This window comes from Haplochromis burtoni, unplaced genomic scaffold, assembly GCF_018398535.1.
Source record: "Haplochromis burtoni strain Fernald_Lab_line unplaced genomic scaffold, NCSU_Asbu1 Contig_485, whole genome shotgun sequence".
In the NCBI taxonomy this organism is placed as follows: Eukaryota; Metazoa; Chordata; class Actinopteri; order Cichliformes; family Cichlidae; genus Haplochromis; species Haplochromis burtoni.
This window is the reverse complement of record NW_024582846.1, coordinates 376,845-389,498: the sequence shown is the minus strand read 5'-3', so window position 1 is coordinate 389,498 and position 12,654 is coordinate 376,845. Positions and strand designations below refer to the sequence as shown.

The following is a 12,654-nucleotide window of genomic DNA, read 5'->3' as shown; positions in this document are numbered from 1 at the left end:
TAAGAGGGGAATGAGACACAGAAGGAGGGCACAGCTGGGAGAATGGTTTTGTATTGCAATGGCAGAGAAATTGAAAAAAGAAATTGACATCAAAGAGAATGAGATTAAATGGCTGACTTTGTGCATGCACATTTTTATCCACTGAGGTGTTGAAAGGGTGGAAAGTGCACCAACAAAGTATGGCTGACATGTAAGAGTAAAAAAAAATGGAAAAATTTGACTAAAAAGAAGATCAAAAAATCAATATATGTGCATGTGTTATGTTAGTAGGTGAAAAACTATCATTAAGATGTGATACATGCACATGATCTGCAATTCCCAACTATTAACAATGACTACTGATGACGTGAGTGTCACGAGCGAGAATGCGGTGGACTCAAGAGCAGACTCAATTTGCTTAGAACTGTGTATGATTTATTGAAAAGAACAAAACGTGAACGGAACTGGGTTTAACAGAAACATATGCAGTAACTAAAGGAAATCCGTGGGCGGAGAAACCGGCGTAGAGCACGGGGAGACTTCTAACGGGAACTTCTGTAAACACAGGGGAGAGATGTTACTGAATGGGGAAAATAACGAGTAAGGGAAAAAGGTACGGAGTGCCAGTGAATGGTCTTGGGCTTACTTGGAGACCCTAGTTATTAGACAGGGAAAAGGCTGCCATGGGTGTAATCCAGAGAGGGTCAAGAGTGGAAAGTCCGGTCCAGATTCCGAGGAGGTGGAGCATACAGACTGAAGGGCAGGCTGAGGAGAAGTGGAGTATATAATCCTCGGGTTCCGAGCTGATGGGAGAACAGGATGAAGACCAAAACAGCACTACTGGTGAGTGCGATGGGTGGAGAATCTGAAGAATACAGGAAACAAAAACATATTAACCCAAGGTCCAGACATACAGAGTCAGAGCTCAGAGGAGGCCGAGTTTACCACAGATGGTAGCAGGACGAACTGGCGAGGAGTAGCAGGCCGTGCTGGCTTAAAAACCCTCTAGGTGGAGCCCCGGAGATTGACAACAGGTGATGAGCTGGCCAACTCCACTCCCAAGGACAAATGACAGGAAACTGGACCACGCCCAACCAGACACTCCCACAGCATATGACAGTACCTCCCCCTCAAGGGCCGCCACCCGGCGACCCCCCAGACCGGGCCCTGCGAGGGGAGGAACGAAACGCAGCAATCAGGGACGGGTCCAGAATGAGCGACCGGGGAACCCAAGAACGCTCCTCAGGCCCATACCCCTCCCAGTCCAACAGGTACTGGACACCACGACCACGGCGGCGCACGTCAACGATCCGCCGGACCGAATAGGCCGGATGACCGTCCACGAGCCGGGCGGGAGGCGGGGGAACAGACGGCGGACACAGAGGACTGCTACGGACCGGCTTGACCTGAGAGACGTGAAACGTCGGGTGGACGCGCCAGGAGGCCGGGAGCCTGAGACGGACCGCCGAGGGGCCGACGACAGCAGTGATCTCATAGGGGCCAACATAGCGGGGAGCCAACTTCCGAGAAAGCGACCGCAAGGGAATGTCCTTGGCACAAAGCCACACCCGTTGACCAGGCCGATATGCCGGAGCGACAGAGCGGCGACGATCCGCATAATCCCGTTGCCGGTCGACAGTCGCAAGGAGAGCCCGTCGGACCCTCTGCCACACCCGCCGGCAGCGTCGAAGGTGATGCTGGACCGAAGGAACAGCCAAATCCGTCTCATCCTCTGGGAACAACGGTGGCTGATACCCCAGCGAGGCCTCAAAGGGTGACAAACCCGTCGCTGAAGACGTGAGAGAATTATGGGCATACTCCACCCAAGGCAACTGAGACGACCAGGCTGCCGGGTTCAGTGACGAGACGCAGCGAAGAGCGGATTCCAACTCCTGGTTCAAACGCTCAGTCTGGCCATTGGTCTGCGGATGGAAACCAGAACTCAAGTTGACCTTGGCACCCAGGGCCGTACAGAAGGCCCTCCACACTCGGGAGACAAACTGAGGCCCCCTGTCAGACACAATCTCCGAGGGTATGCCATGAAGACGGAACACATGATCCGTAAGGATCTGGGTGGTCTCCGCAGCCGTCGGCAGCTTGTCCAGGGCCACGAAGTGAGCCGCCTTGGAAAACCGATCAACTATGGACAGAACCACCGTCTTCCCCGAAGAGGCTGGGAGGCCGGTAACAAAATCCAAGGCGATATGAGACCAAGGCCTATGCGGGGTACTCAGCGGTCGGAGTAAGCCAGACGGGGGCCGATTAGAGGTCTTGTTACGGGCACAAACGGAACAGGCAGCCACATAAGCCTTCACATCCTTGTCCATAGAACGCCACCAGAAATACCTCTTCAACAGAGCCGTGGTCCTACTCACTCCCGGATGGCAAGTAAACCGGGCTGTATGGATCCAATGGATAACAGCCGACCGGGCGGCAGAGGGCACAAAACGCCGACCGGGCGGGCCAGTTCCCGGATCAACGTCGTCCCGTAATCCTTGGCGTATAGCCTCCTCCACATCCCAGGTGAGGGAGCCGATCCTGCAGGTGGAAGGGAGAATGAGCTCCGGGTCCCGGGAGTCTGAGTCCGAGGAGTACTGGCGAGACAGAGCATCGGGTTTAAGATTCCTGGAACCCGGGCGATAGGAAATATCAAAGTTAAATCGGGCAAAGAAAAGGGACCACCGAGCCTGGCGGGAGTTCAGTCTCTTAGCTGTTCTGAGATAAGTCAGATTCTTATGATCTGTCCAGATGATAAATGGATGTTCCGACCCCTCCAGCCAGTGGCGCCACTCCTCCAAAGCCAACTTAATGGCCAGTTCGTTCTGTCACGAGCGAGAATGCGGTGGACTCAAGAGCAGACTCAATTTGCTTAGAACTGTGTATGATTTATTGAAAAGAACAAAACGTGAACGGAACTGGGTTTAACAGAAACATATGCAGTAACTAAAGGAAATCCGTGGGCGGAGAAACCGGCGTAGAGCACGGGGAGACTTCTAACGGGAACTTCTGTAAACACAGGGGAGAGATGTTACTGAATGGGGAAAATAACGAGTAAGGGAAAAAGGTACGGAGTGCCAGTGAATGGTCTTGGGCTTACTTGGAGACCCTAGTTATTAGACAGGGAAAAGGCTGCCATGGGTGTAATCCAGAGAGGGTCAAGAGTGGAAAGTCCGGTCCAGATTCCGAGGAGGTGGAGCATACAGACTGAAGGGCAGGCTGAGGAGAAGTGGAGTATATAATCCTCGGGTTCCGAGCTGATGGGAGAACAGGATGAAGACCAAAACAGCACTACTGGTGAGTGCGATGGGTGGAGAATCTGAAGAATACAGGAAACAAAAACATATTAACCCAAGGTCCAGACATACAGAGTCAGAGCTCAGAGGAGGCCGAGTTTACCACAGATGGTAGCAGGACGAACTGGCGAGGAGTAGCAGGCCGTGCTGGCTTAAAAACCCTCTAGGTGGAGCCCCGGAGATTGACAACAGGTGATGAGCTGGCCAACTCCACTCCCAAGGACAAATGACAGGAAACTGGACCACGCCCAACCAGACACTCCCACAGCATATGACAGTGAGTTTGTGTAAGGAAACAGCCCTTCATGTGACTGGTTATGAAAATGAAAAATAAATAAATAAATTAAGTGGAAATAAAAACACTGAGAAATAAGTGAAAGATCTGTACTTACTTCTAGTGAAAAGGTACAAATTACTGAGGTCAAGTTTAGAAATCAGAGAAACAGTAAAAACAGAACAACATAATTATTAGACTTCAATAAGATACTGAGCTATAGCAAATATACCATCAATGTTTAGATTGAAAAATGTACTTTGTAAATGCTTATTTGTAGTAAGTATCAACATTCGTTGCTCACAACTCACAGTACATTTCAAGGGTAATAAATGTTAATCTAAGCTCTAACTAAGGACAAAACATATTGTAAAGACATTCTGGGAAGATTATTGGGAAGATTTCTATATGGAGACAAAAGAGTAAAAGTCCCCCCAGTCATTGTTTTGTACTTCATTCTAAAACTCATAATCATGGAAAAGTTTCCCTTGTCATATTTTTTCCTCAAATATTATTGAATTGAGTCATAACATTTTAAAGGTAAATTCCAGTATGAGACATCTGTTCGTCTGCTTATTAACTACATTCAGATGATAGGGTCAGAATTAAGCAGAAAAGGCATGAAAGCATGGATCCATCCATCTGTGATCGTGTGGGGGATATTTTATTAACACACTTTTAGCCTATTACTACCAACAGGGCATGGTTTAAATGCCACAGCCTACCTGAGTATTGTTGCTGACCCTGTCCATCCCTTTATGACCACAAAGCTTTACCAAGTCTCAACCCAATTGAGCACCACTGGGATCTGGTACAACTGGAGCTTCATGTCATAAATGTCTAAATAACAAATCCTTGTGATGCCGTCATGTCTGAGGAATGCATCCAGCACCTTGTTGAATTTATGCCATGAGGAATTAAGGCAGTTGTGAGGAGCAACAAACAGAGTGCACCTAATAGTGTCCAGTAAGTTTTTCAGTCTTATGAGACAAACTCACCTAGTTTATCTCCATTATCTCAGTTTTCTTATTAAATAGAATAGAATAGAATAGAATTCAACTTTATTGTCATTGCACATGCACAGGTACAGGGCAACGAAATGCAGTTTGCATCCATCCAGAAGTGCTTTAGTGATATAGATATATTACAATATATATTAGCAATAATATAGATATGTGAGTATATTACAGAAATGGGTCTATTATGGTATGTTATAATGTACACGGTATGAAGTATGTTGTGAATATTCTATAACTATAAGTATGTACAGGCTGTAGTGAGTACAAGCTATGTACAGGCTATGAACAGGATATAAATATGAAAAACTATACAGAATATGAAATAAATAACTTTACAGAATCTGAGATATACAGCTATACAGAAATGGGAACTATGCAAGTTGTAAACAGTTGTAGGATTAAAGATTATCGAATGTACAGAATGATTATTTACACAGAGCTATACAGTAGTGCAGTTAAGATAAGTGAGGGTGTAGATAGTTTCTACAGAGGCTATATAAAGTGCTAGTGGTTGTGAGTGGTGGTTCAGTCCATGTTATTATTGTGTGTTTGAGGGTACAGTTGTCCATTGTGGGTGTGTGTATGTTCAGTCCATGAGTTTAACGTGGGTCAGATGTCAGGAGGCAGAGTTCAGGAGTCTGACAGCTGTGGGGAAGAAGCTGTTCCGGTACCTGGTGGTCTTAGTCCGGAGGCTCCTGTAGCGCCTCCCAGAGGGCAGGAGGGTGAAGAGTCCATGTGATGGGTGACTGGGGTCTTTGATGATTTTCCCAGCCCTTTTCAGACACCGCTTCCTGTAGATGTCTTTTATGGCAGGAAGTGGTGCTCCGGCGATGCGCTGGGCAGTTTTCACGACCCTCTGCAACGCCTTCCGGTCCGAGGCAGAGCAGTTCCCGTACCAGACTGTTATACAGTTGGTCAGGATGCTCTCGATGGTGCAAGCGATAGAAGTTCACCAGGATGTCTGAGGACAGGTGGTTCTTCCTCAGAGTCCTCAAGAAGAAGAGGCGCTGGTGAGCCTTCTTGACCAGCTTGGAGCAGTTGGTCGTCCAGGTGAGATCCTCGGAGATGTGGACTCCCAGGAACTTGAAGCTGCTCACACGCTCCACAGCCGTCCCCTTAATGTGGATGGGTGGATGTGGGTCAGCATTCCTCCTGTAGTCCACGATGAGCTCCTTGGTCTTCTCGGTGTTAAGCAGCAGGTTGTTTCTGTCGCACCACTCAGCCAGACGATCCACCTCCTCCCTGTAGGCGGCCTCATCGTTGTCACTGATGAGGCCAATCACCGTGGTGTCATCTGCAAACTTAATGATGGTGTTGGAACCATCAGCAGGTCTGCAGTCGTGGGTGAAGAGGGAGTAGAGGAAAGGGCTCATCACACAGCCTTGTGGTACACCGGTGTTCATTGTGATGTGTAGATGAGCAGTGGTTATCCAGCCGGACATGTTGGGGGCGGTTGGTCAGGAAGTCCAGTAACCATTTGCAGATGAGGGAACTGATGCCCAGGTCTGTCAGTTTCCTGATGAGTTGTGAGTTATTAAGTTATTAAGTTATTAAACTACAGTAACATTGAGTCATGATCTACCAGAACTGGATAAGAAAAAACAGAATCAGCATGAGACAGTTAAGATCCAGATTATATACATATAAAGTTTTATTTTATTTTATGTTATTTTATTTTTTTACTTTTGGAAACGTGTAGTTGGACACCACCACTGAAACTTATAGTACCAATAGAATGTTTTCTCTGAAGTACTCTTGTTTCTATGACAATATCAGAATCAGAATTGTGTTTATTGGCCAAGTATATGGCAGACACATACAGGAATTGGTTCCGGTAGATGGTGGCTTCAAGCACAGCTAATGTAATCCCAACACACACACACACACACACACACACACACACACACACACACACACACACACACACACACACACACACACACACACACACACACACACACACGTGTCTATATATACACATTACACATACATACACAAAGCTGTGTAAACCAACTATAAATAACGAATCTAAACTTATATACATAAAATACAGAAATGAATGAGGTGGAATGAATACTACAAGTAATAAGTGAGCTGCAGTCTGGCAGTGGGAGCAGTGTGACAGGTCAACTGTTTAGAAGGGAGATGGCGAGGGGAAAGAAACTGTTCCTATGTCGGGTGGTCCTGGTCTGCAGGCTTCTGTACCGTCTGCCAGAGGGCAGCAGATCAAAAAGTCTGTGTCCAGGGTGTGAGGGGTCTGTGATGATTTTCCCTGCCCGTTTCCTGGTTCTTGAGAGGTACAGATCCTGGATGGAGGGCAGGGGGGCCGATGATCCTTTCTGCTGCCCGTACAGTCCGCTGCAGTCTGCTCCTGTCCTGTTTAGTGGCTGCTCCATACCAGACTGTGATGGAGGAGCACAGGACAGACTCAATGACCGCAGTGTAGAACTGGATCAGCAGCTCCTGTGGAAGACTGTACTTCCCCAGTTGTCTCAGGAAGTACATCCTCTGCTGGGTCTTTTTGAGGATGGAGTTGATGTTGGTCTCCCACTTCAGGTCCTGGGAGATGGTTGTACCCAGGAACTTGAAGGTCTTCACAGTCGACACAGGGCTGTCTGATATGGTGAGGGGGAGCAGAGTTGAGGGATGTCTCCTGAAGTCCACTGTCATCTCTACAGTCTTAAGAGTGTTCAGCTCCAGATTGTGCTGACTGCACCAGAGTACCAGCCATATGACCGGTATCGACTGTACACATGGAGGGAAAAACTGAAGCAGAAATAACAATATGACATCTGCTATTTCTAACAAAAATGTAAACAAGATATTTTTCAGTTACAGTATATCCATTGTTCACTTCAAAACGACAGAGTATTTGCAGAGATGGAAACAAATGTGTAGATGAGGACAGGACAGCCTCTATGCATATCTTGCCCTGGCCTGGGTCTGGTCTTAGCAGAATGGGATAGGTTTTTATCCAGAAAAAGTCCACACATGTGTTCACTGTCTTTGAGAGCTTTTAAGGTGTTCATTCCAAACAGGCACTGTATACAGCCACATGGGGGTGCTGTTTTACTTAGCATCCCCATGTGGCTGTATACAGTGCGTTTTTTACTTAGCATCTGAGCATACCAAGTAATACTGTGCTCCCAAGTGCATTAACCCTTTAAGACCTACCATAGAACCAAGTCCGCCAGAGCTTATATTATATTTTTACATGCTGTGGAGCCATTTTTGGGAGCATTTCAAGTTGCTATACATCAATACAACCATTATAGCCCAGATTTTAATAATATGTATTCATTAAGTGCATAGTAATTACATAAATTGCAAAAAAGTGCAATAAACTACAAAAAAATTGAAAATCGTTTTTGATTTTTTAACATATATTTCGTAGTTAGAGAAATTTAAGAGGCTTATCCCTCAAAACTGTAAATACAAAAAAGTTGCACAAAATAGTTTCCCACCACAGGAAATTTATTTTGAGTGTCTTCATAGTTTTATTTTTGAAATACACCAATTTTTATACACTGCAGGAAAAACGAAAATAAATATTATACTGCAAATTTGCAAAAAAAGCAGCATATGCATCAAAATAAACTATTTCCAGCAGTGCAATATGAGTCCTACGCATCCCAGAAACGACACAGAAAGTCATAAAGTCAAAGATAACTTTTAAAAAGAGCAGTATAGGCCTTGAGGCCCTGATCGCAAAAAAGACTACATTTCCGCGAAAATGACGTCACTTCCGGTTTCGGCCAGGTAATGGCGGAAATGCAAAAGTTTGCGCTGACGTCTATTCCAACGTAGGAAGTATTTTGAACAGCTGATCGGACCGGCAAAGCGTGTTTCTGGAATATTATGTTTTTGTTCCTGCAAGCGCTTTTTATGCAGTTTTTGCAAAGCTTTATGTGGAAGGAAACCGTGACCTAGGACAAGCTGATGGCACAATATGTAAGTACAACTCCGGTTTCATATGCAAAAAAATTTTTTGCGCTAGCTTATGTGGTTGCAGTGCTACCGGGATTTAAAAATAGTTATGCATAACAGAGCGTTCCCGCTCCGATCGGCTCTAAAGGGTTAATAGCCGCACTTATGAGTCATGGTCCAACATCTCCTTTTCTACTGAAAAAACAACTGTAAGTTATCTAAGAAACACTATAGAATATATCTAACCACTTGGCAACAACTAATGGGTTATTGTTTATTGTTAATGCCTCCATTCATACAAAAAGCTGAATGACCTAAACATTTCCCCTTCATGTCAAATAGCACAATCAAACCAGAAGTTAAGATATACTCATGATGTGCATGAATGTATGTGTATTCAGAGCATGCCACGAAGAAGATGATAGAGGTTCCTGCACTTTGTTATGTTTCATCTTCACTGTGGATTAATGAAATCTAGTGGACATTTAAAGTTTGAAATAAATCAAGCATAATGACAAAAATAGTGAAAGGGGAGTGATTGTTACGCTAAAATAAAATACTTTAAAATGAAAAGGAAACACAAGTTAGGAAGAGCAAGTCATATTGTGTAGTCTTCAGGGTGAAAGTGCACACTGTAAGAATAAACTGCAACAGCACATGGACTGCTGCACGTCTGCAGCTGTGGTAAACATTGACCAGCAGCTGGCACTCATTGCTTTGATGACTGTCGAGCTCTGTATATTAATAACTGTATATCAATGTATTGGTAACAGTATTACCTCTTAGAAATAAAATGACATGAAGTGATTAGAATTTTTAAGCTAAAAAAAGAGTAAGGTAATACTGACTAATGCTTTGACATGCTGAGATATACTTTTGTAATCCTGGAATTAATTCTGTCTCATGTCCTCAGTATTCTTCTTTGTTTGCAGGAAACAATAATGGTAAATAATGGCAATAATGTTTATTGTTATGGCTTATTATATGCAGGAATCGTGACTGCAAAATGCAAAACTACCTGTTTCTATGTAATTACATATTAATAACCTGTTAAAGGAAACATACTAATTACCTGTAAACATGTGGTAGTTTATGTGTAAAAACAATGAATCAGAGTGTCAAAGTTACACATTCTACTGCATTTCATAGTTATTCATTTTGAATTTTGAATTGAAAACCCAAGAGCAAAAAAACACCCAAAAAACTAATAATTTGTATTTGCTAAATATAAATGTTTGATTCTTGTCTATTTACATATAGTTATTCAGGAGGAATGATAGTCTTACTTCAAATTATAATTCAAAAAAGATTTATTAATGTAAATACAAGATGGTGTTTGTAAAAAAGATCTGTAAAGATTTTTGATTTAATGTTTTCAGTCTGTGCTGCTTATTTGCACTGAGTTTAGAAAAGAAAAAGAGACACTGAAACATTTAGGTGTTATTTAAATGGTGTATTATGGCTCATCAACCACACAAATGGCAAAATATAAACACATGTAAATGCATCAGTCTTTAAACATTTAGACACAGTTACAGCTTTATCAAAACCAATCGCTGGAAACCCCCACCCCATATATGATTCCTATATCACGCAACCCCTTTCTGTATATAAAAAGAATCCCTGCTTCACAGTGTGAGGGGTTATATTTAGAGATGGGGAGTCAGGGTGATGACTCCTAAAATCACTTATGCGAAAAAACAGTTATTTGGGGGGGGTCTCTGATTAACAGAGGGGAAAAATGAAGAATGTCCTTTGATCTTTGATCTTTTTCTTTAAGAAGGGCTGGCGAAGGGTTTGATGAGACCAAGATCCATAGCTTTGACCAAACATGTGCGTGCTGCATCAATGGCCTCCTGCCTCTTCGGATTGTCCTCAGCTCTGCCAACCACTGAAAGGATTTCCAGTAACTCGCTCTCTATCAGTTTCTTAGCCAGGTCACTGTTGTCTGAGTTGAGCATGTTGTAAACAATGACAAGACCGCGGTGTTGAACCTGAACATTGCTGTGAAGGCATAACCTCTGCAGGATCTCAAGCCATTGGGAAGTCTGTTGGTACAGATGAGGTACTCTGTCAGTGACACTGTGTTTTTTTTAAACATAAACATCATTGGCTAATATACACCTGACTCTGTAAGTCTGTGAAGGTGTGACTGTAGTGCAGACTTTTAGTTTTAGTTCACAGGGACTTAACAAAAGTGTTGCATGAACTGTTTAGAAATTACAGATATTTGTATATACACTTTAGCGGTAACAGAGGCAAAACTGTGTTATTGTCCAAAAACCTACAATGTAACTTTAGGAGTACCTCTTAAAGTTTTCAAAATTACCTCATTTATGTGATATCTCTATACAAAAAGAAAAATCAGAGAAGGGGGTGGGTTGTAGTAAACTGTTGCACATACCACCAGAGTCATTTTGGTGCACAGCTTTTTCTGAGCAGCTGTGATCATGGCCAGAGCTCCAGCTGCAGCTATCTGAAGTTTGTCGTCATCTTCGCTGCAGAGCAACACCAGCAACTTCAGCTTATCATTGCCATCTTGCAGGTAGCGATCCTGCACCTAAAGCATACAGAGTTCATTTCATTTTCCCCAACCTGTTGGAATGCCTACTTATTGTGTGCCGTCCATCAATATGTGTTTGCAGCTGTCCTCACCTCTTTACATGTCACTAGGTTGCACATGCATTCAGTGGCAGCCAATCTGATCTGTTCATTCTCTTCAAACATGTAGTTCTCAATCTCGGGCAAAGCCTTCTCTTTCACAATCTTCACTCTACAAAAACAGATGAAGGTTATAATTAAAAATGAAAAAATCTGCAGAATGTAGCAAACTGTTGCATAGAAAATGAGTTATTTAATGTCACAGTGTCCATTCATTCATGTGATCTTAAAAAGAAAAAAAATCTCACCTCAGTTTTTCACTGAAACCAGCCAAGTTGGTGAGACCTCTCAGAGCTTCATAGTTCTGCATGCCTTCTCTGTCTGTGTGAAGGAGGTTCACTAATGGACGTATTACCTCATACACCTGTGAAACAATAATAATGGATTGGATTGATATAGTGCTTTTCAAGGCACCCAAAGCGCTTTACAATGCCACTATTCATTCATTCTCACACACTGGTGGAGGCAAGCTACGGTTGTGGCCACAGCTGCCCTGGGGCAGGCTGACAGAAGCGAGGCTGCCATATCGCGCCATCGGCCCCTCTGGCCAACACCAGTAGGCGGTAGGGTAAAGTGTCTTGCCCAAGGACACAACGACCAGGACAGAGAGCCTGGGGATCGAACCGGCGACCTTCCGGTTACAGATACGCTTCCCAACCCCCTGAGCCACGGTCGCCCCGTTGAAACAATAAAAGATGTGAGAGCTGAATAGCTATGACACAGACTCCAAGTAAAAACAAGTCTAAACACTTTCATTTAAACCATTTTAAAAAAAAAAACATTGCCACAGGCAAAACTGTCACTGAAGAAAACAAAGGAGCTTCTGTCTTACCCTCTCACCAGGGAAGGCGATTTCTGGGTTGGAAATGGCAGCTATTTTGGCAATGACATGGCTGGCTTTCACCTTTCCTGCTTCTGTTCCTTCCAGAGCCAGTGGTATGAGAGCCTGAGGGCAGAACCACATTTATATGTTTGAATAACAGTAACGTACATGTGTGGAAATTTTTTTTAAGTTAATCAGTACAAATCCTGACATGCTTGCGCTGACCATGTATCTAACCGTGGCTTTATAGAGCGCCATAAATTCAAGTCTACTTTGATTTTTTTTTTCAGACTGCTTACCTTTCCTCCACCCTGGGCAACAATAGTACCGCGATCTCTGGGATCCTCTGACAAGGCCAAGAAAACCCTAAAGATTAAAAAATGTGTCAAAGAGTCATGATGTCATTTATTCAGCTGTCACCAAACTGGAATTCCCCTCCAGACTACAAACGTCACAAGATGTCGTTTTACATATTTTGTTACGCCTCATCAGTCTTTTTTTCTTTTTTTTTCTTTCCCACCTTGCCAGCATCTCTTTGGTTTGATCCGTCAAGATGATGTTCTCTGCTTTCACCATGACAGCAAGAGCTGATGTGACTCCGGCCTTCATCAGCCTTTTCACTCTCTTGTCAACAAAGTCCTTCTTGTCCTGACAAGAAAAAATGCATCATATGTGTGT

At 43.9% G+C, this 12,654-nt stretch overlaps 1 protein-coding gene and 2 long non-coding RNA genes across 4 annotated transcripts in view; all 3 read right to left on the bottom strand.

Moving 5' to 3' along the window:
• Positions 1-358: 358 nt before the first annotated feature.
• Positions 359-1,068, bottom strand: LOC121812240. Its single transcript, XR_006052946.1, has 3 exons — positions 925-1,068; positions 626-844; positions 359-534 (listed from the first exon to the last, which is right to left on the bottom strand). It is a non-coding gene; the product is annotated as an uncharacterized LOC121812240 (long non-coding RNA).
• A 1,739-nt stretch (positions 1,069-2,807) lies between these two features.
• On the bottom strand, positions 2,808-3,510 carry LOC121812241. The gene is made up of 3 exons (XR_006052947.1): positions 3,376-3,510; positions 3,077-3,295; positions 2,808-2,985 (listed from the first exon to the last, which is right to left on the bottom strand). It is a non-coding gene; the product is annotated as an uncharacterized LOC121812241 (long non-coding RNA).
• A 6,300-nt stretch (positions 3,511-9,810) lies between these two features.
• The window catches only part of unc45b (unc-45 myosin chaperone B), a 7,363-nt gene continuing 4,519 nt past the window's right edge, over positions 9,811-12,654 (bottom strand). For both annotated transcript variants that reach the window (XM_005947207.2, XM_005947208.3), the window contains exons 14-20: positions 12,497-12,624; positions 12,276-12,342; positions 11,986-12,099; positions 11,402-11,517; positions 11,148-11,265; positions 10,897-11,052; positions 9,811-10,540 (exon numbers count right to left, since the gene is read on the bottom strand). In XM_005947207.2, the coding sequence (XP_005947269.1) occupies positions 10,268-10,540; positions 10,897-11,052; positions 11,148-11,265; positions 11,402-11,517; positions 11,986-12,099; positions 12,276-12,342; positions 12,497-12,624 (972 nt within the window). In that variant the 3' untranslated portion in view covers positions 9,811-10,267. The remainder of the gene's footprint in view (positions 10,541-10,896; positions 11,053-11,147; positions 11,266-11,401; positions 11,518-11,985; positions 12,100-12,275; positions 12,343-12,496; positions 12,625-12,654) is intronic.